This window comes from Eumetopias jubatus, unplaced genomic scaffold (genome assembly GCF_037043125.1).
Source record: "Eumetopias jubatus isolate StellerSeaLion01/CBP00866 unplaced genomic scaffold, mEumJub1_p1.0 scaffold_1, whole genome shotgun sequence".
NCBI lineage: Eukaryota > Metazoa > Chordata > Mammalia > Carnivora > Otariidae > Eumetopias > Eumetopias jubatus.
In genome coordinates this window covers 30,994,966-31,022,409 of record NW_028274807.1, presented here as the reverse complement: position 1 = coordinate 31,022,409, position 27,444 = coordinate 30,994,966, and the positions used below count along the sequence as shown (strand labels likewise).

General features: G+C 35.9%; 1 protein-coding gene across 1 annotated transcript in view; it reads right to left on the bottom strand.

Annotated features, from left to right (window-relative positions):
* ROBO2 (roundabout guidance receptor 2) overlaps positions 1–27,444 on the bottom strand; it is a 577,868-nt gene that overhangs the window by 24,771 nt on the left and 525,653 nt on the right. Inside the window, exons 19-23 of the mRNA XM_088022784.1 lie at positions 26,236–26,278; positions 24,678–24,805; positions 18,992–19,273; positions 13,507–13,663; positions 1,550–1,810 (exon numbers count right to left, since the gene is read on the bottom strand). Of these exons, the coding sequence (XP_087878910.1) occupies positions 1,550–1,810; positions 13,507–13,663; positions 18,992–19,273; positions 24,678–24,805; positions 26,236–26,278 (871 nt within the window). The remainder of the gene's footprint in view (positions 1–1,549; positions 1,811–13,506; positions 13,664–18,991; positions 19,274–24,677; positions 24,806–26,235; positions 26,279–27,444) is intronic.

Below are 27,444 nucleotides of genomic sequence, written 5' to 3'. Positions count from 1 at the left end.
CTAGCTTTGGAACTTTCCTGGACTCTGTCCTTTGCATCTTTTCTCTTGGCAGATTTTAATCTGTATCTTTTCAATATAATAAACCATAACTTTCAGTGTCCTGGTATTCAATGAGTTCTACGGCTCCTTCTAGTGAGTTCTTGGAACCGAGGGTGGTCTTGGAGACTGTGCTCTCACATCGTATATGAGCTAATTGGTATGAGCATCATCATTTTACAAATGGGGGTGGAAGCACACAAAGGTTAAGCAAGTTGCTCACTGTCATACAGCTGGTAAGTAGCGATCTGGAATATCAGGGGTGGTGCTTAGATAGCACTATATTTTAAAGTTATCCTGGTGATTCCAAAATGCAGGCAAATTTGAGAACACCTGAGCTAGAATCTGTGCCTTAAATAACTAAAGTACCTGGTTGCATTAGTTAATCTGAAAGAAATCCTTTGGATCTTAAAGCAGTGGGCTTCAACTTAAATAGTGGTATTTTATGAAGCAGCCTGATGCAAAAGAATACTGTTTTAACAGTAGATTGAGGCCTTTGAGAAAACATCGGATGACTGAGAAAAAAAATGTTCAGAAACCTCTGGTTCTAAGAAAAGATCCTTATGTTCGTAATAAGCTTTATGTGATTGGGCTGGTTTTAGTATCTCTGTATATTTTGCTGTATTTTTAAAAGAAAGATTTCATTAACACTGAGAATGAGATTCATCTCATTATCAAGTATCCTAGTATCTAAAACTATCAAAAAGAAAAGCAAATTCTATTTTATAAAAAAATTAATTTCAATTACATCATGGAAATCAATAGAAGATAATCAGAGGTATGCCACTGAGATTTCAAGAGTCAGACTTACATGTCATTATTTGGGAAAAAAGAGAGCACATTAGAGAACTTGTACAAAATTGTGAGAGCTCATCCCACTTGTACTCTTTCCATGCTTGCACAGGATACCTAAGTAGATTGCCATCTCTACCGTAGGAAAGGGTGTGGATTGATTAAAAAAAAAAAAGGAATTTGGGATTTGTAATTTATTCTAGGTTTTACTTTTTAATGCATCTACTAATATTGCTGTTTTTTTTCTGTCTCATTTAATTCAGCCCAAGGATCTTTTAATAACTGACACTGACCATATGTGATTTGCAGAAGCTTACATTTACATATTCACGACCACATACAGAATTAATCACAGGCACTTGGAAGAATCTAAAAGGAGTCTTTTACTATGGCATTGGAAATGAGTTCAAGGATAAGCTAATTGAAGCTAACCTGTAAATTAGATAAGATTCTGGTGTAGCCAAAAGCAGTTTAGCCTGAAATTCAGCAGATCTGAATTCTTGCTCCGGTTTACTCTTTAACCAGTTATGTGACTTTGATCAAATTATTTAACGTTTCCTTAGCCAATTTCTTTATCCAGATGATTAATGAGTTGCACAAAACTATTTCTAATCCCAGCTGTATTGTTCTATGAGAACTTCTTGTGACTATATCGTAAAAGAACATTTTTTCTATCCCTGTGCTGAAGGCTTGGGTCCCCTGACCTAACAAGAATATTTACCATGTTTGCTTGGCTATATCAAACTGATAGGCTCTTGTCAACTCGTCCAGGTGAGCTTGCAGCATGGGCTGCATCTCTTCCCGTGGGGATGGTGTAAGAGTTGCAGTAGACTGCTGTCCAAAGGAAATAGCAGGAGAAGAAGCCACGCCTCGGACAGGAGGTGTTGGGACACGATCATCATCTTCTTCCAGTTCATCTTCCATACCCTGGTGTAAGTATGTTTGTACCGGTAATGGCGGGCACCAGCTATCACTGTCATACCTGGAGTTTAATGAGAAAAAAAAAAAGCATATTGACACATAGACATGTACACATGCACACAGTGATACTGGCAACACATAACAACCACAATGGGAACAACAGCACCCACAATGTTCTCTCAGTTGATTTCCTCCTGATTTCAATTTGTTGGTGATACCACAGTAAATCACCTGGTTGTTATCTTAATTTCTAATCATAATGACATCTGCTATCTCAATATCTCAATTTATTCTCAGAAAATCTTATTAGCTAATTGTTAACCCACAGTTACAAAAGGCAATAACTTCCCAACAAAGTTACTCACGTGGAAAAACCAAATTGCTAATTAAAGACAATTAATGAATTAATTTAGTGCTCGTAGATTTAACTGTTTTCCTCTGCTGTTCATCCATACCAAACAGAATATGCCAATATTGATCATCAAAGAAGTGTCTGAGAGTTTTACTTACTCTTATTCTAGATCTATGCCAACCTTTCAGTCCATATGACATGTCAATCATTAACACTTTGTGTTACAAAATGTATTCAATGGCCCTTTAACGCTTTTAATTCTCTAATTTCCTCAGTGGAAACTCATGCCTCATGCCTCCCTGTATCTCGACATCTAAAATCTATAAAACAGAAGTTCAAAAGCTAGCCTGGTAAAATATATATTAAAAAGGAAAATAATAATTTATAAAAACAGTGTGTTTTTAAGGACTCTGGTCAGGGAATATAGAAAATTAATCCAAACAGTTTTCATTGTGATAAAACATCAGTGGCATTTCTATTTACACCTTCTCCATATACTATTATTTTCATTAATCAGAAAGATCCTAGTGTACTTTTAAAGGAAAACTTAAGGATAGGATAAACAATATTATTGAATGTAACTGTCCTATAAATTCCACTTCTTAAATATGTGTGGAATCTCCTATTTCACCTCTACTTCCATAATCACAGATCAGAATCATTTTGATGTGAACTAGCCCTTTAGCATTCCTAGTCTCCTGTGACGTCATCTTCATCTCTTTTATCCTACCTTCCAGACAATGGGGTTATATTTCTAAAATCTTCATTCACATCACACTGTGCTTTGAATTATTCAGTGATTATCACTAATATAAGAAAAAGTTCAAATTCATTAGCAGGGCCTAAAAGACCCTTCCCCATCTGATCAACCCATCTTTCTAGCTTAATTTCACACTATTTCCCCAACATCAGCCTACTGTGTATTTTTTTCTAAACTCTGGCTCTATATATAACTATTCTCAAATCATCTGCCTGTGAGCTCCTCCTCTTCCTTCAGGTTCAATTCAAATGCCATCAGTTTTGCAAAGTCTTCTCTGCCTCCACCATATGGAATTGATCACAACTCTAAAATACTTACATTGTGGTACTCCCCATATTATAACGTGTTATTTTTTTAAGATTTTATTTATTTATTTGAGAGAGAGAGAGAGAGAGCACAAGCAGGGGGAGTGGCAGGCAGAGGGAGAGGGAGAAGCAGGTTCCCTGTCAAGCAGGAGGAGCCCGATGCATGACTCAATCCCAGGACCCCAGGATCATTACCTGAGCCGAAGGCAGACACTTAACTGACTGAACCACCCAGGTGTCCCTGTTGGGATTATTTGTTTCTGTTTTTTCCTACTGTTCTATGAGATCTTTAAATTCAAGAACTCTAATTCTCAACTTTGTGTTTCCAGCACCAAATACAGTATCTAGTATGTAGAAGATTTCATTAAAGAAACTAAAAATCAAATGACTATTATAAATATATATATACGTATTACAAGTGTATCCTCTCCCATACAAATGCTAACTTATAAATGTCCAGATGATTTTTGAATATTTTTACTCAAGTGTCTTTACTTACTTTGTTTAAAACTGAATTTATTTAAAAACCTATACACAGATGTTTGTAGCAGCTTTATTCATAATTGCCAAAACTTGGAATCAATTAAGATGTCCTTCAGTGGGTAAATGGATAAATAAACTGTGACAAAATTCACCGAGAGGCCAAATTCTAAGGTTCTCCAGATAATGGAATATTATTTAGCGCTAAAAAGAAATGAAACATCAAGCCATGAAAAGAATTGGTGGAAACTTAAATGCACATTACTAAGTGAAAGAAGTCCATCTGAAAAGTCTACATACTGCATAATTCCAAATATATGACATTCTGGAAAAGGCAAGACTATGGAGACAATAAAAAGATCAGTGGTTGCCAGAAGTTAAGGGAAGGGAGGGATGAGTAAGCAGAATATGGAGGATTTTTATGACAAACTGCTCTATATGACATTATAATGGTAGATATATGTCATTATACATTGGTCCAAGCACATGGAATGTACAACACCAAGAGTGAATCTTAATTGTAAACCATGGACTTTGGGTAATATTTATGTATCAATGTAGGTTCATCAATTTAAAAGTGTATCTGTCACTTTAGTGGGAAAGTAGATAGTGGCAGAGGCTATGCATGTGTGGAGGCAGGGAGTATATGGGAAATCTCTGTAGTTTTTGTTCAGTTTTGTAGTTAACCTAAAACTGATCTAAAAAATAAAGTCTATTTAAAAAATCCTTGAGTTGACCATCCATTTATTTGACAACCATGTGTCAGGAATCTGCATCTATTTACAGAGCAGGAAATCCAGTAGGGCAGACTGATACCAAGCAAATAATCAACAATACCAAGTACTACAGGAATAAGGAGAAGGTAGGCTGAAACTAGTTTGGGGGTAGGGCAAAGTTATGCTGACTACAGGAAAAGGGGATATTCTAAAGCGTGGCCCAGAGAAAGAGAAAAGATAACAGTATTTGAAGAACTCAGATAGTTTCATAACTGGTAAGAGCCAACAACTAAAGAGAGTTGGCCATAGTTGAGGCAGGGGAGGTGAGGATGTGCCAGATCACACGGGGCCTCATCAGCCCTGAGAAGGACTGTATGTGATGGATAGGCACTGAGAGGCTTTTTACAGGGAATAAACCTCATCATCTGTGGCTGTTCAATTTTCCTCTCATGTTGAGGCTCCCTGAATAATCTACCTCGGTGAGCTGTGAACTGAAGAGCTTGTTTCAGCAGCCCCGTACACTCTGATAGGAATATCTCTTCCAAAATGTCCTTTATACTGTAGTATAAACAGGCACGCTTTAATATGTTATAGATAACAATTCTTATATACTAGAAAATACCATTGTTTAAACTTGTATTCCCATCAAATAACTATGTAAGTACCCATCAGACCTGAAAAAAATACATTGCTCCAAAATGATGCCATTTTGATCTGTTTCATATGTTGGAGATCATAGTTAGATTTCATTAAAAAAAAAAAAAAGATTCTCTTGTGTACAAAGTTTGCCACCCATGGTCCCAGTTGGATTCAGTGCTTCCAGTTTTTCCCATCCACTAATCAATCCTTCACATCACTTACAAATTGGTCTATGAAAACCTCAGAATTGTTTGAAAAAAACATTCACTTTTGTTCATTCTCTTCTGTCCACTAAATATGTCTAAGCCTCAACCTGCCTTTTTAAATGTTTTTTTTTTTCCAGTTTCTCAACAAGAATTTTCTACTCAAATTGATTTTTCTTCATCATCATCATCTTCTTCTCTTTCTTCAGTACTTTTCCATTGTGGTCCATTAGCTTCAAGTATTCAACTTATTTTGAACGAACTGTACTTCTCCAGTTTCACCTACCTTAATCTTACAAATCCTTCAAGCTACAGGTTATATCCCATATCTTTTATAAAGATTTCCCAGATGAGGCCAACTAGCACTGATACATTACTCTTCTGACTTGCACTGACATTTTTGCACATTTACCTGAAAATTGATTATACGCTATGTTATGCCATTTCCAATGTTGGTTTCTTTAACTATTGTCTAATTTATTTGAGAATTTAACCTTTCACATGTTAATAGTAGCTTTTCCTCAAGTGGATTTTTTAAAATTTTATTTTTTATTTTTTAAAGATTTCATTTATTTATTTGAGAGAGCGAGAATGAGAGAGAGAGAGAGCACATGAGAGGGGGGAGGGTCAGAGGGAGAAGCAGACTCCCCGCTGAGCAGGGAGCCCGATGTGGGACTCGATCCCGGGACTCCAGGATCATGACCTGAGACGAAGGCAGTCGCTTAACCAACTGAGCCACCCAGGCGTCCTCCTCAAGTGGATTTATGCTACATTAAAATTATGACATTGAATTACTCTCGTTTGGCCACACCTGACATGATACTTTAAAAATAGTAGATGATAAGCCTATTTATTGATTTGAAATGGAAACACACAAATTGATTCATTAATAAGAATGCTTATGATTTGATGACATGGATAGAGGTAGAGAGCATAAAGCTAAGTGAAATAAGTCAGTCAAAGATAAATACCATATGATTTCACTCACATGTGGAATTTAAGAAACAAAACAAATGGGCAAAGGGAAAAAAAGAGAGAGAGAGAGAGAGAGAGAGAGAGACAAACCAAGAAACACTCTTAATTATAGAGAACTAACTAATGGTTACCAGAGGGGAGGTAGTGAGGGGAAGGGTGAGATAGAGAACAGGGATTAAGGAGGGCACTTGTTGTAATGAGGACTGGGTGATGGATGGAATTGTTGAATCACTATATTTATTGTACGCTTGAAACTAATATAACACTATATGTTAACTACATTGGAATTTAAAATAAAATAAAGAATGCTTAGGTTTCTTTTATTTATTTATTTGACTTTAAATGTTATAAAGTCAAACACAAATATGAATAAGAATCCTAAAAAACAAAAACAAAACAAAACAAAAAAAACCTGCCCATTTTCAGTATGGAATGTGAGTGCTATTATACTTCATCAATAGTTATAATTAAATTTCCTCCATAAAATATCACATTTTCCCCCATAAACCAGAACATGTATTTCCTCTGTTTACATGGCTTATTGCAAAGGATTTCCTACATTTGAATAAAGAAAGAACAAATTATATATTCAATCTTTCAAATGGAAGTAGTCCATCATTCTCTAAAAGTTCCCTACCTCATAAGTAGTAAACTATCCTTGCTTCCAATAATCTGAAGGGAACATGCACATGGAACGAAAATACATAGAGAACATAAGAGAAAGAAGAAATGATATTATATGCATCATATGTTAAGGTTACATAGAAAAAATTGCACTTAGTTGTACTCAACTCATTTTTTATTATTCAAATACCATCAGGCAAAGGAGAGCGCAGCCATATAAATGTTATTTTAAAAATTATACAAACACATCGCATAATGTATTAAATGACTAAAAAAATATTCCAGTAGCTATTCCGCTTAGCTAGAATGGGCGTTTTTATCATCACTTTTTCCGCATGTTTTCTACAAAGATAATATCGAACAGGAGTGAGCAAAATCCACTTATACAGACCATAAGCAAAGCTGAGAGAAGTCCATGGGATTCATCTCAGTGGTTCGTGCAAGAACTGGAAAACAGAGAGAGAGAGCGAATAAAAGAAAGACTGGGAGAAGAATGTGAGAGAACTGATGAAAGAAATTTGGGACGCGGAGCATATTCAATGGTGAGGAGGGCTGCTCCTCATCTCTGAGGTTTCCATATCTGAATCCATTCCAGAACAATAAATACTAGGTTCCATGCAGTTTCTGAAGAAGAACAAGAAAGTAACAGATGACTCTATAAATGTTAAGAAAAGTATAGCTCAGTTTTTAGCATTTCCTTCACATTTACAGATACATATCTTATTTGAGGGATGGAATTTCAATTTTTTCTTGTTTTTTTTTTAAGAATTTATTTCTTTATTTGGGGGAAGAGGGGCAGAGGGAGAGGGAGAGAGCTTTTTTTTTTAACATATTGTCAATGTAGTGCAAGGGATCATATTATCTGTCTTGCCTGGTAAATAATGAGAAAGATGACAACAAATCAATGTTGCATGTGAACTAGCTAAAGGCCAGATACAAATACCAAATTACTAATAAAAATACAATACAGTTCAACACCCACAAAAGCTTGCCAATCTCTAAGTGTAGCAACAAAGCAAAGCATCAGATTTCTATTGAATCCCTACTGAATTCTTCCTAGCATCATAAGATAATAATAAAAATACATTATATATATAGCTAAGGATGAATACATTTTGATACCTTTTTATCAAGCTGAGAGAGGCATATGGATGAGAGAGAACATTTACCATTGTTGCCATAATATTGAATTAACAATTAAATACTTTTCTATGTGGACAATGCTTTGGTAACTTTTGATATTTAGTTCTGTGGGGGGGGGAAATGGCCCAAGAAAGGCTTAGAAAGAAATTTGATAATATTGAAAGTTTAGAAACAGTATTAAACATTGTAATAAAAAGTAAGAGAACATCTTTTCAAGATTGAGATTATTCTGGGCTAGGTATATTTCCAAAATTTATCCCTTAGGGAAAGGGATAAATCCCTCCATCCTACTGCCATTGTTTTATCTTACTGCCTTATCATTTTTCATGATATTGGCTATTCTTCTGTAGTATCCCAGATGTTATCTACCTGACCCAGCCTCATGTCCTTCAATTCGTCATCTATATCCAAAGGTCAGAATCCCTCTATGACATACAAGGCTTCATAATTGGCCTCAAGATACCTTTTCAGATTATATCCTACTCTATGCCTATTTCAAACCCAACGAACTTCATACAGCAGGTGCTGATTGCTGAAAGATACACACAGGCAACTGGGATGCAATGTGATGAGTACTACAATAGAGGAGTAAGCCTAAGGAATAAAAAAAATTAAGGAAAGTCAAGTCACCTTAACTAGAATAAGATGGAGTTTTGAAGGAAGAGTGGGGTGTACTAGAGGAAAATGAATGGGGCGATTCCTTTTTTCTTATCTTTCATTTTATATATATTTTTCTTTTGGCTATGGAAATTTCTCTCCATCTGCACAGCAAATGGTGACATTAGTAACATTTTGTTGTAGTCATTGGTTAATAATTTATTCTGGCACCTAGGCTGCTTTCGGTTAGGGACCATTGCTTGTCCTTTGTCCTTTCTGTCTCAAGCTCAGAGCTGGCGACCAGCAGCCAGTTAGAATTCTGGGTGCTATTATTTGTGAATAAATGATTCAAGATTCACCTCAAGACTGCCCCAACTTTACCTGGCATACATGTTTATCCTTTCCAGAATACAAATTATTATTTTGTATACATTGCTCATCTAGGGCTTATCACATAAAAGAGTGGGTGTGTGCATGCGCGCGTCCGTGTTTTCTGGTCTCTACCTACCACTCCTGTGAACTCCCTAGATCAGAGATCAGATCTTCCTGAATAATTGTGTATTTGTTTCTTTCATCCCTGTTGCTTTTTTTTCCTGGCACTGGGCTCAGCACTTGCTATGTACTTAAAAAAAATGTGTGTTGAGTAAGTTCTCTATCATGATATGCTAAAAACAGCAGAAAGAAAAACTATGGATCACCATAAGAACTACAGTTGCAGAATTCTTGGTTGTTAAAATAAAAATTATCAAAACCAAAAGGTGACTTCTGAAGTTTTTGTTGTTTGCATTTCAAGAGAACCTTAAACCTGCACGAGTTTCAAAACAAGGCATATAAACAATTCTATAGAAGAACTCAGCTGTAAAATATTCAACGTTAATATCATGAATAGCACATTATAAAATAACTAGGAAGTGTTCAAAAATCATTTTTTTAAATATGTATTTTTTTTTATTTGAGAGACAGGGCGCAAGCATGCACATGAGTGGGGTGGGGGGGTGAGGCACGCAGTGGTGTCAGAGCAGAGTTGGAGGGAGACAATCTCCAGCAGAATCTCCTCTGGGTATGGAGCTTGATCTCAAAACTCTGAGATGATGACTTGAGCCAAAATCAAGACTCAGATATTTAAGAGACTGAGCCATGCCAGGCGCCCCTTTTTTTCAATATTATAAGGTTTCTACATTAGAAAACAGAGAAGTATAAAGAATATATCAAGAAATGGACAAAGTCATCACAAATCTAAGTTAATTTATTTTTGTCATATTGACTTTAAATAGGTGTTGTTACAAACAATTGAAATAATAACCTTGGAAAAACGGAGCCCAAAGAATGAGAAAATTGAATTTTGCTGTCAATTTACTGATAGATAAGACTTTACTATTTCCGTTAAAAGTGATAATTTTTGTTTCAGGAAATACTAGCTACTTAAGGCAAATGACTCAAAGGTTATTAAAAACCAAGCTACATGCTACAAAGACTTTGAATATATATAATTAAAATACATATTTCTTTACCTATCTAAAGTACCAAATGAATTTCTAGAAATCTTTTACAAAAGAAAAGATTTTCTAGTATCATATATCCTGGCTAAATACGAAAATAATTCAGAAACAACTTTATATTTTATGGCCTGATGTTCAGATGATAATTTATATAAAAAAATAAAAGTCTGCCGCAATGTATCTTATTTCATTCATCAAATGATATTTTCAATTCTCCTGCTAGGCAATAAAATCGAGTGAGAAGTTTAGCATTTCTTTGGAATGAATTAATTTTATTTCAATGGGTAATAGCTATTACAGTCTGTTTCTTAATAGACGTAGTGGGGAAAGAAAAAAAAAAGAAAAATTCCAAATTACCTACTTTATGCTTGAACATGTTTGATAGTACTATTTTCTCTTCCCAGTTTACAAGCTCTATTTTCCCATTTTCTGACTATAGCCTTTAAAATTCAGAAGACTGGAATGCCTGAGTGGCTCAGTCAGTTAAGGGTCTGCCTTCAGCTCAGGTCACGATCCCAGGACCCCGGGATCGAGTCCCGCATCGGGCTCTTTGCTCAGCCGGGAGCCTGCTTCTCCCTCTCCCTCTGCCTGCCGCTCCCCCAGCTTATGCCCTCTCTCCCCCTCTCTTTGACAAATAAATAAAATCTTTTTTTTTAGAAACAGACTTTTTTTTAAAGATTTTTATTTATTTATTTGAGAGAGAGAGAGAATGAGAGATAGAGAGCACGAGAGGGAAGAGGGTCAGAGAGAGAAGCAGACTCCCTGCTGAGCAGGGAGCCCGATGTGGGACTCGATCCCGGGACTCCAGGATCATGACCTGAGCCGAAGGCAGTCGCTTAACCAACTGAGCCACCCAGGCGCCCAAATAAATAAAATCTTAAAAAAAAATGAAATGCAGATTCCTAAGCCCTGTAATCATCTTTTCTTACAGAATACACATCTCTGGTTTTTCTTCAACAGACTTCATGTGGCACGGGCACATTTACATTATTAATATGTTTTACATAAGATCATGTGCAAAATGTAGCATTTTTAAAAAGTCAGAGAAAAGAGGGTGTGCTTGTAATTTCCTATTTCGAATGAGAACTTTTTAAAAAAGTAAAATAATAATGATATGCATATATGTGGGAATTATAATCCCCCAGAAGTAGGTGAAGACCTCTGGAGAAAAAGAAAGATGTAAAGAAGAAAATATAGAGTTATGTATGTGAATATATGTGTATGTGTGTATGAATATATATGCAGATATGCATATCTACCTATCATCTGTGTGTATAATGTATATATATATATATAGTATATATGTATAAGCATTACATAATTAATAAAAAAGGTAAATGAGGTCTTTATAGAAGGAAGCAAATGTTGTGACATAGAAAGTTCCAGTAAAGAATATTAATCTGGAGGGGCACCTGAGTGGCTCATCAGTTCAGTGTCCTGCTCTTGACTGTGGCTCAGGTCACGATCTCAGGGTTGTGAGATCGAGCCCCATGTCGGGCCCAGCACTGGGCATGAAGCCTGCTTAAAATTCTCCTCTCTCCCTCTCCCTCTGCCCCTCCTCTCTTTCTCTCTCTCTCTCTCTCTCTCTCTCCCTCTGAAAAAAAAAAATTTAACTTGGAGACATCAAAGATAGCACTTGTTTAAAAAGAAAAGGAGATGGAGCCAAAAATATTATGTGCATGTGCTCTTTACATAAAATAAGACAAAGATACAACTATTATTCAAATAAACTGAGGTGTCTTAACATCTAAAGATTTCAAAATTTAAAGAAACTTGGAGAAAGAAAAGCTGCCTTTATTATGTATTTTTCAGTTTCATTCAAAAGTGGTGGTGACCCAGAAATTGTGAGGAAGACAGAGCAATTAGAATTATGAAAATACTTTGATAATTTTTTAGACCTATGAATACTGACTCATGGATCACGTTGAGTCAGTTTAGTTTCATGTCTCAATAAAATAATGTTGTAGATTTACATCTATAGTGTGATAATGTGCCCACACACACATAGATGTAAAGTAATAGGGTATCTAGAAAGGTATAAAGAAATATAAAAAGTTCCTCTGAACCTAATAATACCTTATATATTAATTAATTGAATTTAAATAAAAAATAAAAGTTATTATTAATATGTTAAATAAAAAATGTATACAAGTGTATCTAGAGTGATTAACTTTGGGAAGTGGAAGAGGGGACAAAAGTTAGAGGGAAACTTATCTGTGATATGTTTATTTTTATTTCTTTTTTAAGATTTTATTTATTTATTTCACAGAGAGAAACACAGCGAGAGAGAGAACACAAACAGGGGGAGTGGGAGAAGGAAAAACAGGCTCCCCATGGAGCAGGGAGCCCGACGTGGGACTTGATCCCAGATTCCTGGGATCACAACCTGAGCCAAAGGCAGACGCTTAAACGGACTGAGCCACCCAGGCGCCCCTATATTGTTTTTTTTAAAAAAGAAAATATATTTAACTTGTGTAATTTACCACTAATTAGAAATACAAAAATAAAATGAACTATGGTCTGAAATAAAACAACAGAACCCTGTTATATAGTTGCAATGGTCAATATTTCGTGACAAAGCAGATGCAATATACGTTTCTTACAAACAACAGCAGCAGGGAACTCTATAGTCTGTTTATCTATATTGCAATCCTGTGTGTGTGCATGTGGCCAGACACAGAATAAAATATCTAGGAAGTAAAAAAAAAAAAAAAAGAATTATTAAAATAGAAAAAAAAAAGACTGAGTATGTTTCTCTTCATTTGCTATTGTTTTTTTTTAATTAGAAAATAAAAACTATCAATGTCTTTCTGCTTTAAAGTCAATTAACATGTTAACAGAGGAACACGAACTCGAGATATTTGGGAACGAATAAGGAGACCAGTCACATTTAAACGCCCTTGATGGAAATTTTCTAACTTAGAGAGGTTTTGTTACAGAATGTGCATTGGCCTGAACCTGTTTCATCATTCCGGCCCCTACATTCCCATCACAGCTAATGATGAAAGTCCCCACAATTACACCATGGGATGGAACTCAACAGAGGGTGCTCACCTGCGGCCAGACACCAAGTCATTAGAAAACCATGAGAGATGATGAAGAAGGTTGTTTTAATTTCCTTTTCAGCCCCGCTCAGGAGTGGCTCTTTAGTTCACGGAGCTGTGGGTACCCGCTTTCAAACTAACAAGCAATATTATAAATGGAGGCTGCATTATCATGATTGCAAATAATATAAGGCACTTGACAGCCGAGGATTCCAGGTTCTCAATATGTGCTGTGTTGTATTTATCAGCGAAAATACACAGACGGTGCAAACAACAAAAGGGGCACGGGGGGAGGGCAATGAATGGGCTGGGAAGGGGACAGGTAAAACAGTAAGACAACACCAGATAAAGACAAAAAAGCACAAGAGAGAGAGAAGAGGAGAGCCCTGGGCATTTCATTGGTATGGAAAAGAGTTTTACCCATTTTCTTGCTGTTCCACTGAATAGTGTTCCAGCTCTGTACCAGGAAGGGGCTGGACTGGGGGAGGAGGTAGAGGAACATTGGCCCAGGTCGATCCATTGTTTTTCTGTGGTTTAGAAGAGTTTTTATTTTTCTTCTTTTTTCCACCTTTCCCACCTGAAAGTAATAATGCATTTATTCAGATACACCAAACATCAGTAGAAACAGAGTACATCAGATGGGAAGATGTATTTATGTTTTCAAAACACCACAATCAGTATATTACATTTGTTAAAAGCTATAAACAATGCGATGGTATAATCAGAAAAACGTTTTTATAAATCGCTCAAAATTATATATATATTTTTCCCAATGCATTAACTACAATGATGAATAAACCAAAAACAGGGCTTCTGCAGCAAAAGCACACTGATTGATTTATTCACGTCTGCTGCCTCTACATTTTCATTGTTAGATGAAATAATGGGCCATAACAAATTCTTTCAAATGTCAGATTTTAGTGCGTTTATAATGCTCTTATGCATAATCTCTCTCAGGGGAAAATGCAGTGTCTAAGGATACAGACGAAACTTTTCCATTAGAATTTACTCAATTTAATTAATCCAAGAGAGCACAGTTTTCTCTCAAAAGTGACTGATAAAAATCAACCAACTATAATCTGGATACTTGTAAATCTTTCACAATGATAAGTTTTATAGAATTTTAAACTAATGAATGGCAGATTATTTTTGCCTATAGTGAGAGTAGTTCCCAGATGTTTTAAGCATAACATTTCCTAAAATTCCAAAAAGAACAGGATAATTAATGGAAATGCAGTGATCAGTTTCAGTACTATTGTTAATACCAATGAATTCATGCACAAAACACGAGCAAAAAATAATTTGGCAGATATGAGCCAAATCTGGAATTACTGGTGCTAATGAAATATAAAAATTAAATTCATCACTTGTACAGTGCCATACTTTTCACTCTTCCAAAATTTAGGTAAATCAAGTTTCTTCCTAAATGGACCACAGGTGATTGCAAGAATGAGCGCTTCTCCAACAGCATAACAAAGGATTTTGTTTCCATGGGACCCAAGCAGCTTCCTTCATTCCCATTATGGCCTGTAGTTGTCTTTCCCAAAAATGGTATGGACCACTGGGACTTCATCTTTCTGGCACTGCAGGTTGTGTGCATCGAATACTTGCAGCAGGGCCATCCATAGACATATTACTAGAAGTCTCATCTCCTTTCTTCTGCCAATTACTAATCTGCATCAGCCAACTCAGAAAATTATGTCATTTAGTAGTAACTTATTCGAGTGCCAGAAAGTAATGAAACTGCTCAATTGGACATAGACACTGTTGCCAAGTATGGAATTATGTCTGTCGTCTAGGTCATGTGCACATAAACACACATATTTAAAATAGACAGACAAAATGCTTCCACCCTTCCTTTCATTTCCCATCTGGCAGTAGGAGAGGTATTAAGAGAAAGAAGAGCAGGTATCTGCTCTTCTGCTTCAAGGATAAGAGCTTAAACTGGGTTTGAAGACTACTTTCTCACTTACTTGGTAAGTTACTTGGTAGATATCCCTTCAATTTTCACACAGGTAAAACAGATATAAAGCTCCTATATCTTTGCAGTATTTTGAGGATTAAATGAGATAAAGCATGGAGAGGGCCCAGCTTGTACAGAAATCTCAATAAATGCCAGTCATTACTACTCTTTTCCATTTTCTCTATCTTAGAGCAAACATGGTTCTACCCATTTCTACAGCTTTGTCAAGCCAGACTTCTCCAACCCCAATGAGTATCCCAGAAATAGTCTGATTCTCGGAATAAAAATAATAAACCTGCTTGAAGAGAAGTCCATAACTTTTACGTTTAAGATAGATGAGCCTTAATCCTTTGTTTCCTGATCATTCATCAAAATCACAAACCAGGATCATATCTTTTGTGCAGTTTCAGAACTGTATTTCAATAATTAAAAGAGGAATGGGCTGGGCTGTATGTCCTTACTGGCTTTTCCTCTAGTTGTGCATCCTTTATTCCTTGTATAATTATAAGTGTACAATGTTTTCTTCACTCTTCACTTTAAAAATGTTATATGATCACCACCAGAACTGAATGATACAAATAGGGAAGTTCTTACATCTCCCTAAATTAAATTCTGTAATATTAAACTCAGTTGGACTAAACTAAAAGGGAATAATCACTTCAATCTCACCTCCCAAAGAATGCTTTCTATCTCCAATTTAAGTAATATTGTATTCAAATGTAGATGAAGTAGTTAACAGATGAGAAAACAGGTTCTTTCTAAATGTTATGTGGTCCATATTCACACAGTAAGAGGAAAAAAAAATAATGCAGCAGCTTTACTAGAAATGACTATTTCTGGAGCTCTGAACCCAACTGTTGAAGTTCTTGTCGAAGGTCAAAAAAGGCATTATCAACTCTTCAAATATCAGATTTAAAAATGAACTGGGGAAACAAAGCTGATTCATAGATGGAATTTGTAAGTTTTCCCTCCAATGCCCACTTTCCCCTCTTTGGGAAATTTCTGCTCTGTCATTGTGGGGTGTCCTGGTAGGACTATGAATCGATATGCTTTGTCCTCTCTTAGCACTGACCTAAGAGGTGGGTTCTGAGCATGGTGGTGGGCATACAACAGAAGTTAACAAAATAAAATGTTTATCTAAGATCTCTACCTTGAGCTAAGTGAGCCACAGTCTGTTGTTGTTACTTGCAACCAAAGATCCCCAAGCATTTTAAGGGGAAAACTGCCTGCATTATGCTTTAAGGGAACATATTTTGAAGACTGGCAAACATATCTGACCCATTTCTCTTCAACTCAAAATGTAAATATTTAAATTGACACTTATTTATGCTGAACAACTTCTATGTATAGGAAATTATAAAAATATCATTTTCAAGTTAGTTAAACACATACTGCATTTCAAAAAAATACTGGTATGTAAAAATATTTCATTATCACTACTGATGTCATGCTACATATATGTGTATATATATAATTATGATTGCATATAGTTTTTGAGAGATCTGAGTTTTTTTTTTTTTAGTGGTTGCATTTTCAACACACTGCTCAGAACTTATGCATGGAATAAATTATAAAAGCCTTTCAAAGAGGATGAGAAATTCCCTGAAATAATTCAGAAATGTCCAACTTTATTATTGTGATTATTTTAAATTGACTTCATTATTGTGCACAAATTAAGAAAATTTTATAATATATGATTAGATATCCATTGGGCAGTTCAATCTTAAGTTTAAGTCTTAGAAAAAAAATCTATGATTATAAAAATGAAGCAAATTTCTGATATTAAACTCAATTGGACTAAACTAAAAGGGAATAATCACTTCACTCTCACCTCCTAAAGAATGCTTTCTATTACCAATTTAAGTAATTTTGTATTCAAATGTAGATGAAGTAGTTAATATAATTCATAGATATATATAAATGTCAGTCAGGAGATTAATGGATTAAAAAAAGCAGTAAGCACTATTGTGAATCATGTTCTGCTTACAATTACTCAAAAGGTAACTTTTTAAAAAGTGCCAATCAACATATACAGAATACTTAATGAAGGATTCACAAAAGGTCTTATGTAATTCATGGCTTAAAATATATAGATTTTTAAAATATGTATATTGCTTGGGACTTTACATATCTTGAATGGAACAGGCCTAGGATACATTACTTTTTAATCATTCAGTACAACTGTGGGACTCATTATAAATAAATGACAGTATAAATAACATATAAGGTTATTCAAAATATCCCCCTATATTATTAAGCCAGTTTAAATTCATAACAGATGTTTAAAATTTTCTGGATTCTATAACGTATCTAATTCTACCAATAGGTAAGAAGAGCAAATGGCTCATTTTGGAGGGAAGAGAGAGCATTAACATTTCAGACTGAAAGGGTTCTATCTCCTGAGGAAAAGCCATTTAATAAATGTTACCCTAATGATGTAGAAGAGTTAACTCTTTATAGCCTAGAAGCCTGTGACATATCACAATACACTATAATACTTTACTAAGAACTTGTAGGTCATAAAAACAAATGGCATATCATTAATATGAAAAAATAAGCAAATAAGGTCATGGAATCAATTAGAAATGTGCAGATCAAGTCATCAGTCACACGATGTACATGTTATGGTTGGAAGGTAGAGTGTGTCTACTACGACCTCCTTATTTTAGAGGTAAGGATCCTTGAGCCTGAAGGCAATCAGTGCTATTCATTATAATAGGCATATATTTCTGTCCAGTAAAAATCTGTCCTGATTATGTGCTATACAAAACCTACATTACAGATGGTAGGTTTGGCTGATATATCTCAAATATATATTAACATCTACAGCATAAAAGAATTATCCATATATAGATTATAATTTTTTTGGAAATTAAGTGTGAAGAATAATGTCTGATATTAGCATTCTTGGTTAGCATGGTAGCAGCACCTTACACTAAATATCATTCAATAGATAATAATATTTTGGAAAGATTGTCCAAAAATAGAAAGTCACATCCCTGGAATCCAATTATTGTGAAAAATGTCCCAAATAATTTGCATTTTAACTGAATTCATCATTTGCTGTCCATGTCATGGAGTTGACTTTCCTGTATGATCTTTTCCTTATAAAGTCCTCTTGGCTCTTAGGTAGGGTTCAAGGTGGATAAAACTCATCTACTCTTTCCTAAATAATATTTAGGAAAATGACACTATTTCTCAGTAAATATGGTGCTGTACACTTAGTACATAAAGATTGACAGGGATTTTTATTCCCCCCTTCCCAAAGCACGATTTCATTAGAATAAACTGCTATTGTCATCTGAAAGATAAATGCCTGACAGTGAGTTGTGATTCAGTATTTCTTCACGGTTGTTAGGAACACAGGTCATATGCTGGTGACAAACAAATATTTCTCCTTACTGTGATGAGACCAACCTGAGAGACTGCCACTCCTCTCTGAGCTGTTGTGAGAGCTGGTGGTGCTGAAATCCTGTGACTGGTTGTGTGGCATTCTATTAGACAATCCCTCAGCCAATCGGTAGTCAGGGATGTAAAGTAAGGCTAAGGGTTAAAGGGCAGAGGTCATAGTGGCATCATGTGATTAGTTCACAGCACAAGCCCATGCAGAACATGCAGTTAGCAACTCAGAAGCAGATGTCGTGGGACAGTGGAGGAAAGTTCCGTCTCTCCTGCCTAATGGAAGTTGAGATGGATTACTGACCACTCTATTGAAAAAGAGCTAAAAGAATGGAACCGACTGGTGTTGGTGTGTGGTGGCAGTGACGGTGGCGGTGGCGGTGGGAGGGATTGCGCAAGGTACTGAATACATGCCGAGAATATTTTTTTCGCTTAGGTAGCGAACCTGGTAATGAGTCACTAAACTGAACAACAAATACTAATTTCTATCCCATGCACAAATGATATGAAAAGGACTCCTCGGGGTGTAAGACCCTGACTCACCATTGTTACCTTTGTTCTGATCAGGTAGAGAATATCCAAATCCCATCAGGTCTGTTTTTTGCTGAATGGAGCTTTTCCATTGTGGATCAGGCAGATCGACAGCCAATTCGTGAATGCTATTGGAATGCAAGATCTGTGTGGTGGCATATGGGGTGGCCTGTGTTATTTGGCTGGAACTGTTGTAAGTGGTTTTGGTCGTGAAGTCAATGCTGCTATAAATAGCTCCATCTGAGAGCATTGTTGCTGTTTTATCCCCTTGGCCTGGAACTGGCGGCAGCACATCTGTGGTGAACATAGGGAAATGAAACAATTTAATGATGCACAGGAAGCCCCAAACTATCAGGACTGAAGGTGAAAAATAAATGTGTCATGCAGCACGTTTGCATTTCAGCTGAGCTGGGCTTTATGAATCAATGAAGGGGAGATGATGTACAACCATGGTCAAGCTATCAGCCTCGGTGACAGGCAGGCCTACCGCTCGTCCTTCACATCTCACTGCTTTAACGTGTCCCTTCCCCCATTTTCTTCAACCATGAATGAGATGTTTGGGATATTTCACTCCTGAAAAATGCTTTCAGTTGTGCATCCTGCTTTCAGGACCAATGAAACTGTTAGCTCCTTACAGACGAAATGATGAAAGTCAATCTACAAATGATGGCTTGAAAACATCTTTTTCCACTTTACCCCAAAAGATAGAGGATAGAGCTGCTGAATAGATGCAAAATTTTCCAAAATTAGACTATACAAGCCAACTAGGAGATACATTTTTCTGAAGTTCCAGCTTGCTGTTTCTCTGATTTGATTTCACAGTTCCGGCATGGAGTGGAGCGGATGGTAGGAATTTTTTTTTTCTTGGGTAACAAAAGATAATTTTCATGAATAAGTCATTTTCACAATACAGCAGGATTTAACTATAGAAAAAGCAATCTGAGTGATCAGTGGGTTTAATTTATGCTACTAACTCTTAGAAGTGGAGAATTATAGTTTCAAGTAATAATACGGCAAGAGTAAAATTAAACCTTAGTAACAACACTGAATATCAATCAGTCCATTTATCTTTTGGTGTACTGAATTATCTTTACATGACGCTTTATAATTCAGAACTGCCACCTCCCTCCCGAGCTCTTATTTTTTTCCTTTTTTAGAAGAAAGATATTAGAATTAAAAAAAAAATACTGGTGTGCCTGGGTGGCTCGGTTGGTTAAGCACCCAACTCGTGATTTCAGCTCAGGTTATGATCTTGGGGTTGTGAGATTAAGACCCATGTCTGACTCCACACTCAACGGGGAGTCTGCTTGAGATTCTCTTTCCCTCTCCCTCTGCTTCCCTCCCTACCCCTGCTCACACTTGCTCTCTCTCTCTCTCTCTCTCTAAAATAAACAAATAAAATCTTTTAAAACCAGAACAACACTAAATGACATATTTTTAATCATGTAGAGTTAAAAGTGAATCTAATTATAGTATATATTCCTTAACGATCTATGTTCTGAAAGCCACACTTCATAGGACTTGAGATCATCAATGGTTTCTTCATTATAGGGAATTTTCAACTAGTTAAAGCACTGTAATATTAAGTAACAAACCAATTACTTTGCCCCCAAAACCAATTTATCATGACAAGAAAAAAGCAGAAAGTGAAAGTGAAACTTAGTCAAAATATTCTCAGACTTTTATGTTTGATGATACCCAATAGTACTTGAGATGAAGATTCGTATAAAAATATTAATTTTGCTTTTTACAAAAGCTAAAAAAATGTCTTCTTTAGCAACAGCAATAAGACATTTATAATCTATTTTGCACACTGCATAATTTAGATCTTTCTGAAGTCTGGAATTCCAACTCGCTTTGTAAGTAAGTGGATACATACTTTATTGAAGTAAATATTTTAAATGCATATCAGTGAAATTGTTAAAGATATTCAAATATATTTCACAAGCTTGTACAAGCAAGTACAATTATTTTTTCATTTCAGAATCCCATAACTACTTTTTTGGCCTTTTTAAAAAGCTTTTACCTATAAACTAATTAGGACATTTGATAATGAAAAAGTATACTTCATCCTTAAATGTCAATATCGTTTTCATTCTCAGAAACATTTAATATTTAGGAATATATCAAAATTATGAAAATAGATCCTTCACTCTGGGGAAATTTTCAGAGTTTTGTTTCTGCCACATCCACCATCTTTCATTGATACTATCAACCAGATAGACATGTTTCTCCAGCATGGGTCCCAACTTCCCAACACCTTGAACTTGAGACCTTCTAAAACTTTTGATTTAGATTGGGAGCCACTTTATCTGCAAGCTTTTGAAATGGTTATGTGTTCAAATGTTTAGAACTGGAAAAAAGTAGTCCGAGGATCTAATCCTACAGAATGTTATCTGGCCACAGCTAAAGCTACAGTGCTAGAAATAGAATCTCTCTCTCTCTCTCTCCCTGCTGGATGAAATTAGCCAGCCTTCAAGTCTAAGTGCTTCTGTATTGACTTGGGGGCTGCATATTTCCTTCAACTATTATTGGCTCACTCTTACATTTTATGAAAATAAATTGAATTATATCCGAATGTTGAAATATTGGAAGATTATACATGAATATCTGGATGTGGGGGATCATCCTATAATATCAGATGGTTTGGAAGTCTGGCCCAGCCTTCCGCCGACAGAGTGGACCTGAATAGGTGCTGCTATCTTTAGGTAGGACCTTCCAGTTTCCACTTCTCACTGTCCACACCTACCTTTCCTTAGTGCTTTGGGCTGACCGGAACTTGTTAATATTTGAGTTTGAAACCTCTGAAGTACAGAAACCCTTCCCTCCAGGTGGACCTACTCATGATTCATTTTGCAGGTTTCAGCACCTTAGTGATCCATGCACTTATTTCTTTTGCCTGATATACTTGAATGAATGATTGTCTCCTGTATCATATCGTAAGATACTTAAGAACAGGAACATACATCTGGATTTCCATAATTCCTCACCTAGTGTTTTGCAGGGGGTAAGCACTCGCTGAATGGTTAAATGGATCTTTTATAGTTTGTATTGACAAAAGGCAGACTTATGCAATAATTAGTAACTTTATTACTCAAAATACTATTTTCATTACATTTAAACATGTGTTAGTATTCCATTCTTGAAAGGGCAATGTCAGTATCCACAATAATTCTTTAAAGTGACCATAGTTATGCAGTCATACACGTGAATCCCACCTAGAGGAATGCAGAACAGTGTAGATAAAGGCACCAAGGCTTTAAAATGTGTTAGACATGCCTTCTACACCTAGATCTCAAGTTATTCATCTCGATAAACCTTAGTTTCTTGGCCTTTAAAATGTAAATATGATTGTTATCTATGTGTCACATTTATTATGCCAATGAAATGAAACAAAATGTACAAAAAAGCCTACCTATTTCTGGTGCATAGTGAATGCTTATAATGCCTATCACAAAAGAAATACAGTAAATCTTGCAAAAACTTTGTCTTGGCCTTGATGTTCGCCTGTGAAATATTTTATATCATAAAAATGCGGAGGATATAGAAGAAAAACCTTGAAAATCTACAAACGTAACCTTCGGCTAAATTAGAGACATTTTAGATGTTAGTGTAGCCTGCTGGAAACTGAAAAAAACAAAAACAAAACAAAACGCTTTCTCCATCTTTAGGCATTCATTTCTTAACGTAAAGAGAATGGTGCACTAATCAAATACAAATACAACAAGTAAAAGAGGGATCTAATCCTTGATTAATAAAAGCCTTCAGAACAGAATTTCTTTTGACGAAATCATTCTGGATAGGGTAGAGAGGAGTGTTCTGCTCTCCTGGTGAGGAAATGCTCAGGTATAGAACCTACCCACAAAAAAGAAATAGCCTGTAATTGAAGGGCTCAGAGTTTGGCCACTAGGGAACGCAGCCACTTTCAGAGGTTCTGGACAAATAAGAATCCTAAACGGGGTGATTACAGAGGGCAAGCAAAAAGCTGAAGAGTCATGCAATGTACTTTTGTTTTCTCATTTACTATATTGATGCCTGTCGGCCACTACTTGTATGCCAAGCTTTGTGCTAAACCTGAATATGTAATCATCCATTTAATCCTCATTACATACCTACGACAGGGGAATGGTTATTTTCTGTATTTTATTTGGAGGTTGGGAGAGAGCTCCCTTCCTTCAACTTGGTATTGACAGAATGCAGACTTAAGCAATAATTAGTAGCTTTATTATTTGAAATACTATTTTAATTATATTCAAACATTCATTGGTATTCTATCCATAAAGAGAAAATGCCAGTATCCATGATTATTCTTCTAAGTCGGTATATTTATACACTCATGCCTGTGAAATCCACCACTGAGGCTTATAATAGGTTAGCTTAGCCCTGGGTCTCCTCCATTATTAATTCCACCCAGAGCTGTAGAAACCCTCTAGCAGATTCATCCACACTTTCATGGATTATAACACTACTCTCCTAATTAATCATCCCATTTTCTACTCGAACTCCATTCACCACCCGGCAGTAGTCTGGATGACTTAACTCTGTACTTAGAGCCCAGTGTCGTCCTCTTACAAATCCACTGAGGCCTTCTGACCACCCTTTGGGCAAAGTTTAAAGTCTGCGTGGCTTAGAAGGCCCTCTATTATCTGTCCCTCTGTATTTTTTTTTTCCACCACTTCCGCTGCCTTGTACTTTATACTCATTAGGAAATTCATTCATTTCTCAAATAGGTCAATGTCTCTCTTCTTTCTAGACCTTAAAATACGGACATTTCTTCACACACTTTTCCCACAATTCTGACTAATCTCTAGCTCTCCTTCAAATGTCAACTTAAATAACACTCCATTCATAGAACTTTCTTATTCCCAATAGGCAGCTTTTTCATGTCGGGTACCGGCAAAGCAGCTCCAGTCCATTTACTGCTTGCACAAGTTTCTGCCAATGGAAAACTCACATATTTCTGCCAAATTTAAACACTGGGACCACAGACTTCTCCAGCCCCATCTTTCTCTAAACCCATCATTCTCCTATCGAATGGATGAAAAGGTGGCAGTGGGGAGGCTGTAATTATTTATAGTAGGTCAAATTCTGTTTCTACAGAGAGAACCCTAGCACCAAATTTTGGAGACCTTATCATATCAGCAACTTAGCATCTTTTTGTTTTTCATTTGGGGTACCAGTTATCAACGGAAGAACTACATTTAAGTTCTCCTTCAACATGTCGTATTTATTTAAAGGTCTACTCTCTATAACATACATCCTATGAGGATAAGGACCATCTCTCTTTATACTGGTATTTTATTTTTACTGTCTGCCATAATGCCAGGTACATAGGACATACTTAATAAATATGTGTTGAATGACATGTAGAGAACAGAAATGACTAGTCCAAAATCATAAGTCCTACTTAACAGCATAGTTTCTGATTTTACTAATCTTGCCCTAATAGTCCTAAACCTAAAATGTATCATGAATATTTGTCATCTTGGCTAGTAATGACTTCCTTAAAACTTAGTCTTACTCAAGGTAATATAGACACAGTGGTCTTACATAAAATATTTAGTGAACATACAGCACTGTTAGGACATGCGCTTTGGTAATTTTAATTGTGGAAGAAAATACTCCATAGTATGTATTTTTTAAAACATTGAAGAAAGCTAAGAAAACAGATAATAAAGTTTTGAATAGCACAACTTACCTCCACGTCCAAAATTCGCAATCTCATTTGGGCCACTGTTGCTGTTGTTTACTGGTAAGCTCGTGGCTGGCCATGAATCCGCAAGCCATGGATAACTGGGGTCCCCAGCATTTAGAAGACCAGGACGGCTGCAACGGAAGTTCAGAGGAAATCAACCCATGGAGCTCAGTGTGAGATTTGGACACCTGTCTCCTGCACTAAAATAGCTGAAAGAACTTAAGATTTTAATTCACTTCAAATTAAAATGCGTAGGTTCTCAAGAATTAAGGAACGTCCACAGTTCATTAAGACTATATACAGTCTCTCATTGGAAGCAGAAGCATCCTGCCTGGGATGCTGCTGACATCCAAATGAATTCAGTTGTCTGCCCTGAAACTGGTGGGAATTGGTAACATAGCAGGATCCTGAAACAAGGTTTGGTGATAAATTGACACCTCAAGGGAACAATTGCTCAGAGTGACTGCTCAGTATCAGCCCTTTCCAGGACTTTGGGCTATTGCTTCCTCGGTTCCTACAGCCCCCGTATTTATCTGTCCCCTGTAGGCTGTAACCCCTGTTATGAGCCCTTATGCTTGATTTAGAGGCAAAGAACTTGAGGGAAATTAATGAACAATATTTATATTGTTCCATCAATAGCACAATTCCAAATTCTCTAAATTGCAAGATATTAGGGGTATAATAAAGATTTTTAAGGTAATTAAAATTCACTGTGATCTGATCCAGCATGTGAGTATATAATCTATGAGAAAAACTTGCCTCACATAATATTGAATAAAGACTTTCCATTTTTGATATAAAGATGGGAATCCAATTCCTTTCCAGATTATTAGCATATTTACAAAGAAATAGCAACATCTATAATCATTGCACTTTATTTTTGCTAGACCGTTTCTATGAAATCCCTAAGAGAAACATGTGTTTCTATAGAAACTGCAATAAGAAGATCCAACTGCTTACTTGCTCCATGCACTAGCTCTCATTAGACCTAATCTCTTTTTGCTAAAATATTGATTAAATGGGAGATTGGAAGTTATTACCAGAGCCTAATTACAATCTCCATATTGGCAAAGGGGAAATAGATGAGGATATATGGGTTTGTTATCAGCTTTTATCAATTTCAATTGAGTAACCAAAGTTGTGGAATCCAGTCCTATCAATCTACAGCCTATTCATCATCCATGAATCATTTACTTTGTGATCGATTATGTGTAATTGTTCACTCACAGCAATTTAGTGAGAGCCAATAAGGAGCCTTAAACAACAGCAACTTCATTTGCTAATGTCTAATTAATGCAATAAACATTCTGCTAACAAATGAACACATTCCTTGTGATATTTACTACTAATTTCTTCAGGGGCATCTGGGAGATATGAAACATCTGGACTTGATTCCTCTAAAGTGTACAACAGATAGATCATTAAACCTTGTGGTAAGCTATTTAATTCCTCCTAGAATTCTCAGACTTATAAGTGATCATTTATTACAATAATAGCCTCTTACTATAGTTTCCCCAGTCCTGCTTAAAAATAATAATAAAAAAGAATCTCCTTAGCATACCTCCCATTGCTCATTAGTCCTCCATCTCCTCTTTGAAATGTAACTGTTAAAAAAAAGAAAGACACACACACACACAAGTAGTCAATATTAATTACGATAAATACCAACTACATATTGGTCCTTAGTTTAGAGCTGAGGCCTCTGGGAATTTTAACAAAATATAATTAACATAATTGTACAGAGAATAAGAAGCAGTGGTTTGGCCCAGGGCAAAGCCATCATTTGCTCCAACTTTAATAAGACATTTAAAAATACCTTAAGCCAAATGTATGGTTAAGTCAAAAGGGCAATTTGTGTTTGGATATGGAAAACTGTTACAATTGGTATATACAGTGTCATTGGAAGATCAACATGCATTAATGGGGGATTATCAAATCATGACTTTTAATCTTAATATGTGGGTGTCCTAATCAGAAGGCACAACATAAAATGCACATAACAGAAATTGAAACAGAAGAGTTCAAACAGGTAATAACATTCTGCCAGTGAAAAAGAGAAACAGGTACTGATTGATGACATATTCCTCATCATCACAGATTCTTTTAGGGACACCGTTAATCACTATGAGTTGAACAACTACAATTACAATAGACATAAACTATAATTAATAGAGAATAACGTGTTGAGTGCTTTGTTTTATCATCCAACCTTCACAAAAAATGAAATTTTCAAATACCTGATACTAAACACAGTCAAATTGTATGTAATCATTGCAGAAACTTAAGGCCTTTATAAAACTCTGAACCTTATTAGTCACACCAACAAGCATTCCACAGAGCTCTACCTGGAGAAGCCCTCTCTTTGGACTAAATTCCATTCCGCAAAGCTATCGACATAAAAACAGTGGGTTTCAAGGATTGGCCAAAGAACATAAATACAGTGTGGATCCATCATTTCTTATCCAAAATCTTGGTAGCCAAATATATTTGGAATTCAACATGTTTCAGATCTCAGAAAGGTAACACAATGCATACTACAGAGAGGATCTAAGTCAGCAGCTCTATTCAAAGTTATTTAATGTGTTTGCAATAAAATATAAATATTCATGATTGGTAGGATGAAGTCTATAAATAGTTTCACATTAGCACGGATCAAATTTTGCCACTCGAGGTAACTAGAAGATCATGAAAAAATTGTTGGTGTTTAGAAGTTTATGGACTGCAAAACTGCAATTCTGACTAAAATGAATATAGATCAGAGAAACCAATT